The following is a 7,553-nucleotide window of genomic DNA, read 5'->3' as shown; positions in this document are numbered from 1 at the left end:
CTGGGTGGCTCAGTCATTAAGCGTCTGCCTTCGGCTCAGATCATGATCCCAGGGTCCTGGGATCAAGCCCCACATCGGGCTCCCTACTACGCAGAAAGTCTGCTTCTCCCTCTCCCACTCCCCCTGCTTGTGTTCCCTCTCTCTCTGTGTCTCTCTCTGTTAAATAAATAAAATCTTAAAAAAAAAAAAAATTGCCTAAGCTCAAACTCTTACTGCTAGTTCAATCAGATACATATTTCAAGATAAAACCACAAACTGATGTAATGATAATTCTGCATAGGCTCATGTGTCCTAATGACACTAACTGTACCAGCAACTATCTAGTTTCCAAATTTTCATCAATCCTTACCAAAATGTTTCAAAACTAACCAGAGGCCCCAAACTCCTATATGTACCCTTCCTTTGGAGACACCCCACAGTTCCTCTGGTATTTGTACTTGCTTGGTGCAGCAAGCTAATAAGCCTAGTTTTGATTACTTGGTGGGTTTTGGTCAATGGATGTTACTAGTATAAATGAATCAAGTGCTCCCTTCTGAATGAGACACAATGGCTTCAACTTAATAGGCAAAGGTACTAAATCCTATATTCTACACACAAATGCCTCACAACATTACCAGTATTAAATAAAACCTTATCAGTATTAACCATGGCAATTTTGTTAAACAAATAATAATGTATGAATTTGCAGATATATAACTGACAGCCAACCTGTTAATGGAAAAACTTGTAATCTTAAGAAATACTAACTGAAAATAACTTCCCTGTATATAAAAATGTATATTCGATATGTTTTCCAAAAGGCCCCCAAATTTTGATATAGCTGATTTTAAGTTAACTACTCTAGCAAACCACTATAAAAATAAAAAATTATAAATGCAATGGCAGGTGGCACACTATTGTTGTGAATATGCTTTATTTTTAAGTAAAAAAGGAATCCTAGCCAAAACAAAGTGTTTTGCCTCTGAATATTTTAAGCTTAAGAGAAAAACTCATTAATAAGGAACATACTTTCATTTTTCCATATTTTTAATTTTTTATAAAGATTTTCATTAAGCAGTTTTTAAACTTAGGCTTCATGATCCTTTTGACTTCGCACTTTTAAATGGAGGCATTTCTCTTCAAAACATGACAAATTTCAGAATCCATTAAAAATTATTTTATTCAAATTATGTTTTCCAAAAGAGAGGGTTCTGTGCTAGTCGTCTTTGAAAGTTTTCATACCTACAAAAGAAAAAAACATATTTATAAGAAAATTAAATCTTTCATAATCTACCAAATGACTTCTCAAACAGCAAACAACCTTAAATGTCACTTCTAAAAAGCTAAGATAAAAAATCAAAAAAAGCTAAAAAGTTAATCTGGAAGTTTAGTTATTCTTATAAAAGGACAGCAAGCATTGTGATTTAAGTATGACTGGCTTGTACCAGAGAGCACAAATCATAACAAATTTTATTAATTTTTTATCTTCTACAAGCCTGACAGCTAGACCTAAGAAAAAAAAATCAAATCTCACGCCTCCCTCATTTCACAGATGAGTAGACGAGAGGAATTTGCTCAAGGTCATATACTTACATTTTAACAAAGCTCAAACCTAATACCTTTCAGAGCTATCCATGCTACACCATACTACCACTGCTCAACAAATTCTCATATATCCCCCACCAATGGGATATTCAAAGTGAAAAGAATACCTATAAAACAGAATCATGGGAAAGCTAGGGAAATAAATTTTACTAATCATTTAAGTACAAGTTACAGTATAAATCATCCTGATGCCTGATGCATATCTACTTTAGACCAAACTTTCTAAACTTACAAAAAAATACTGCTTTGTATTTCAAGACTCATATATGGTTACTTATAAATAAAAATATTAAAAAATTTACAGCCTTAACTGTGGTCCCTACACATAGGCAATTGTATTTTCTTGTTTTTATAAATTCAAAATGGCTACTACATAACAATATTGAGGTTAAGAACATTCCTTGATGTGAACTCCATAGTATACTTTTTAATGGCATGCCACTGTTCAATGTTTAATGGCATGCTGATGTTCACAATAAAAGAATATGTTTAGATGTCACCAGCAAAAAATATATATGGTCACTAAAAGCCTTAATATTAGAGATACAAAATGTCCCATACCATTTCAGAACCACATTTGCTGGAATGAACATTTCAGATGGACTTGGTGTCATCTGGGCCTGAGAGACAGCAAATGATGAAGCAAAATTGTAGAAGTTGTCCAACATCTTTTGTGTGAACTGGAAAGTTAATAATGAATAGATTAATGAATTATACTGAATATTCCACTTAGACCTTAACATTTTTAATTAAAAATGTTCCTGCAGTATACTTGGTTTTAAGGACTGTGAGTTCTAAAACAGTCTAATACTGCAAGTTAAAGAAAGTCATAAAATGACACTGTGACACAAAATCTTAACAACCCGCCTTTAGTACTTTCTTCGTATCTCAAAGAATTTGTGGTTTTTAACAATTTTAATTTCCTAACATATTCATTTTGGAAAAAGAAAAGGAAAAATTGTTTTTCCTGAAAAAATATCTTCTTTTACCTCTACCTCTACATCTACTATGCCCCCCCTACTCAAATCCCACCCTCCTCAAATCAAGCTTTCTCATATAAAATAGTAAGAAGTCTTTTTCTTGCCAGAAAGAAAGATAAAAGCCTAAATATAATGAGAAGAAATGCCTTAATAGCTTTTATCTTTTTGCTTAATAATATCAAGGTAGTTTAATCCAGGACACTACCATTAAGTTACTTGGACTAATATCCAGAGTTCAGTAAAATCACTAACTAAAAAATCAGTATCAGGAGGAACAAAAATCAACAGCAACCCTTAACACTAACAACAAAATTTTAAAATGTAACTTTTATTTAAAAGATTCAATTCGGAGGGACACCTGGGTGTCTCAGTCGGTTAAGTGTCCACCTTCGCCTCAGGTCATGATCCTAGGTTCCTGGGATAGAGTCCCGCATCGGGCTCCCTGCTCAGCGGGGAGCCTACTTCTCCCTCTGCCTGCTGTTCCCCCATTTGTGCGCTCTCGCTCTCTCTCTTTGACAAATAAAAATCTTTTAAAAGATCCAATTCAGAACAGAAACAAAGTCTGTAAATACCTAGGAAAATATTTCAAGACTGTCTTGAGAGATAGGAAAGAAAACAAACTAACAGACCTATATACCACATTCAGTGAAAAGATACATGTTCATAGATGGGAAGACATAATGTAATGAAAACAATTCTCCCCAAATTAAACCTATAAATCCAATGTTATTTCCAACAAAATGCAATAAGATTTTTCATGAAACTCAATAAGCTGATATTAAAATTATTATGGAGAACATGTAAGCTTATTTTGATGAGTAAGAGGAGGAACTTGGCTTAGCAGATATTAAGACTTTTACTGGCAAAGAGATAGGCAAATAAACTAACTGGAAATAGAAGAGAGAGACCAGAAACAAGTCTAAACATATGTGACAACATGATATATAACAAAGATACTATTAAATCAGAGTTAAAAAAAAAAGACTAGCTTTCAGTTAAAGCTTTAATAACTCTGAGAACATAACACCTTCACACATCAGGATAAGATAGGAAGGACTTCTCCAATGCAAAAAAAAAAAAAAATCATAAAAGAAACAACTGATAAGACTGTCAACACAAAAATATAATGTCTGCATGCAAAAGATAACCAAAAACAATATTAAAAGACAAGCAACATGCTAGGAGAATTATAACATCTAGAACAAATGATTATTACCCAGAATACATAAAGGCCTCTTCCCAGAAAGCTAAAATTAAAAAGTGCCAAATAATACAATAGAAAATTGGGCAAAATATATAAACAGTCAATTCCAATTACAAAAAAATACACATGAGGTCAAAATGAGAAAAGATGTTCAACTTCACCAGTGGCCAAGAAATGCAAACCAAAATAATAGTGATATTCAAATTTCATCCATCAGTTAGGCAAAAATTTAAGGTCTTAAAACAAATATTAGTGAGAATATCTTAATATGGACATGAAAAGACTGTCTCATTCATACAATGACGTACTATACAACAATTAAAATAGACTAGATTTATTCCATGTATCAACACAAATAAGTCTTAAAAATAATGCTGAGTGAACAACACCAAGTTGTAAAAATTTGTACAGTATACCATTTATAATCATTTTAAAAACATACCAAGGGGTAAGTCAACAAGAATGGAAAATAGAGGAAACAAAAAAAGGACTGCAACAGAGAAGAGAAATAAATGGAATTTCTACAATAATGGTTAAAGAAAAGAATACCTTGACCACAGTTGTGCAACAGACCCAGAAAATAATCAGTCCACAGAAGAACAAAAAAGAGTTTCGAAGAACAAAGAAGAGTTTCAAGAGGGATGTTTCCAAAACAAATTTAAAATTGCTTTTTAAAAATATACTGAATAGGAATTCATACTTGGGAGAGTTTGGGCATAAATTAGACATGGAAAAAGAAATCCATGCAAAGGAAAAAATGAAGCATTTATTACCCAAGAAAAATAAAAAGTCATACAAGAAAGGAAATGTAATCATAGTACTACACCTGGCTCAGTTCTGAAAAATATTTACCTGATCATAATATTGAAAACTCTGGATATTAATTTAGTGAAAATCTATTATAAAAAGGTGTGGGGGTGCCTGGCTGGCTCAGTCGGTAGAACATGCAACTCCAGGTTGTAAGTTCAAGCCTCACAATGGGTGTAGAGATTATTTAAAAATAAAATCTTTTAGGGGCACCTGGGTGGTGCAGTCAGTTAGGCGTCTGACTCTTGGTTTCAGCTCAGGTTGTGATCTCGGGGTCATGGCATTGAGCTCCATATCAGGCTCTGCACTCGGCATGCATGAGATTCTCTCTCTCTCCCCTTTCCCTCTGCCCCTCTCCACCACACATACTCTCTCTCTCTCTCTAAAATAAATACATAAATCTTTAAAAAAAATAAAAATAAAATCTTAAAAACAAAAGGTGGGAAGAAGAGACAATTCTGTATGCTGGAAAGCAGAGGAGTGAGAGTGCTAAATCACATTAGGTATTGGAAAGTTGATGGAAAACACCTACAACAAATAAACTGGTTAAGATTAAGCAAGTTTTTTTCTGACACATGGAAGTAAATACAGGAAGAAATAGGTAAAGGAAAAAAAATGAGGGAGAGGTTGAAAGTGACTGCTTTTGAGGAGCAGAATAAGAGCAGAATATAAGAAGTATAACAGGACAACTGTTTTGCATGTAAAACCATCTGATGTTTAAGCCATGTACATGTACTATTAATAAAAACGAAATGAAATAAGAGTAACCAAGAGTATATATTAGAAACATGTTTAAACAAATAATGCTATACATATTTTGTGGATATATATGAATGTTTTTTAAAGTACTAACATAGGGGGCACCTGGGTGGCTCAGCCTTAAGTGTCTGCCTTCGGCTCAGGTCATGATCCCAGAGTCCTGGGATCAAGTCCTGCGTCAGGCTCCCTGCTCAGCGGGAAGCCTGCTTCTCCCTCTCCCACTCCCCCTGTTTGTGTTCCTTCTCTCGCTGTCTCTCTCTGTCAAATAAGTAAATAAAATCTCAAAAAAAAAAAAAAAGGTTTATTAAAGTACTAACATAGGATGACCGGGGGAAGAACTGGAAGAAGAGAAACAGTGAGGCCAGCAAGGTGTATCAGAAATACTTTTTCTTTTTTTAATTAGTAGCAAATATGGCAAATATCAGTTAAATCTAGGCAGAAGACACTCAGAAGTCTTCATATATATTGCATTAATAAAGAGAGCTCCACAAGGATAACTATTATTTTGTCTACCTAGTTTTATTTATTTGTGCTTAGAAAACTCCTGGCACACAGTAGGCATACAATAAATACTGGTGGAATGTACTTTCCTAGATATGTAAAATATTTCATAATAAAATGTTTAATAAAAAATACATATGCTTTATTTTAAAAGCTCAAATAATTTATAAATATATAAAGTAAAAAGTCTCCTTGCCCCTTTACAGGGATAACATCACTTTGGTATGTATTTTTCAGACATTTTTCTAATACAGTCATTATGGGATACTATTAACTACTGCTTTACAATTTGCTCTTTTCAGTACAGCAGTTTATTTTTTTAATTACTGGGGGAAAAAAAAAAACATTAAGACCCAGACTCTGTCATTCTTAATTCAGCCTGTTCTCAAGAGATCATGTGACAAGTCTGACTTTAAATTCATGGCCACAACCCTCAAGAGTATGCTGCCCAGCAAACTCGTAAGGGGTTCCCAGTCCATTCACCCTCCTCCTCCCCCAGAGGACTTATTTAATAATCTTTTTTTTTTTAATTTCCAATACTCCTTTCCCCTCAATCGTAGCTGATGACTTTGGAAGTCATCAGCTGTTCCTGTTTCACTGAGCAAAGAGAAGGTATCAAGAGAGAACGTGCATAAGTTCTCATCACATTTATCAACCTCCTGCATCTGTATCCATATAGCCATTACTATGAATACTGTCCATTATCCGATCTACTGTGCTCTCATTTCCTATTCAGGGAGTTCAGCAATTCTCCCTACTCTCCTGCATCATCAGTTTTTCTTTAATGCTTCATTCTCATCAAGCATGTAGTATCTCCCATTAAAAATAGTAAAAACAAAAAAAATTCCTTGTCCCCACTGCCTCAAGCAACCAAACCATTTATCTGCTATCCTCTGTAACTACACTCATCAAGTCATCTATATTCACTGTTTCCACTTCCTCCTCTCCAGCTCACCCCAAACTCCCCTTCTACTCTCTGAACTCTCATCTAACTTTTTAATGACTTCCATCTTGCTGAATCCAGTGGCTACTTCTTAGCCTTCATCTTGACATCAGCAGTGTGATACTACTGAGGCTTCTTCCTTCTTAAAAACCAGTCTTTGCTTGGCTTCCAAAACACCACTTTTTGGGTCTCCTTCTACTTCAGGCTGCTCTTTTTCTTTCTCTTCATCTCTTAAGCTTCTCAAATTTGAAATGGCCCCGAGGTCAGTCACTTGCCAACTTTTCCATTTAGTTACTTCTCTAGTAATCATACACCCTTCAAAACTTTAGATACTATCTTTACACTGATGACTCCCATATTTTATCCATATCCCAGACCTATCTCTTGAACTCTACACTTGTCATCTCCAGCTGGATGTCTAAGAGGCATCCCAAACATAGTACAACCAAAATCCAACTCCTGATTCCACTCCCAGCCCATACTTGCTCTTTTCACAATATTCCTGTGTTCAAGATCCTCAAGCCAACATCCCTGGGCTATAAGTGATGTCTCTCTTTAATCTCAGACCTTTCATGTGATGCACATCATGAAACACTATCGGCTCCATCTTCACATTTTCTCCAGAAATCAACTACAGGCATACCTCGGACATACTGCAGTTCAGTTCCAGACCACTGCAATAAAGTGAGTCAAATGAATTTTTGGGTTTCCTAGTGCACATAAAAATTTTGTTTACACTATACTGTAGTCTATTAGGTGGGTAAAGAGCACTATG

General features: G+C 34.7%; 1 protein-coding gene across 1 annotated transcript in view; it reads right to left on the bottom strand.

The window, feature by feature from the left end:
* Positions 1 to 896: 896 nt before the first annotated feature.
* The window catches only part of HIKESHI (heat shock protein nuclear import factor hikeshi), a 40,457-nt gene continuing 33,800 nt past the window's right edge, over positions 897 to 7,553 (bottom strand). The window contains exons 4-5 of the mRNA XM_028126808.2: positions 2,146 to 2,264; positions 897 to 1,221 (exon numbers count right to left, since the gene is read on the bottom strand). Coding sequence (XP_027982609.1) covers positions 1,167 to 1,221; positions 2,146 to 2,264 — 174 coding nt within the window. The 3' untranslated portion in view covers positions 897 to 1,166. The remainder of the gene's footprint in view (positions 1,222 to 2,145; positions 2,265 to 7,553) is intronic.

This window comes from Eumetopias jubatus, unplaced genomic scaffold, assembly GCF_037043125.1.
Source record: "Eumetopias jubatus isolate StellerSeaLion01/CBP00866 unplaced genomic scaffold, mEumJub1_p1.0 scaffold_13, whole genome shotgun sequence".
Lineage (NCBI taxonomy): Eukaryota > Metazoa > Chordata > Mammalia > Carnivora > Otariidae > Eumetopias > Eumetopias jubatus.
This window is presented reverse-complemented; position numbering and strand designations above follow the sequence as displayed.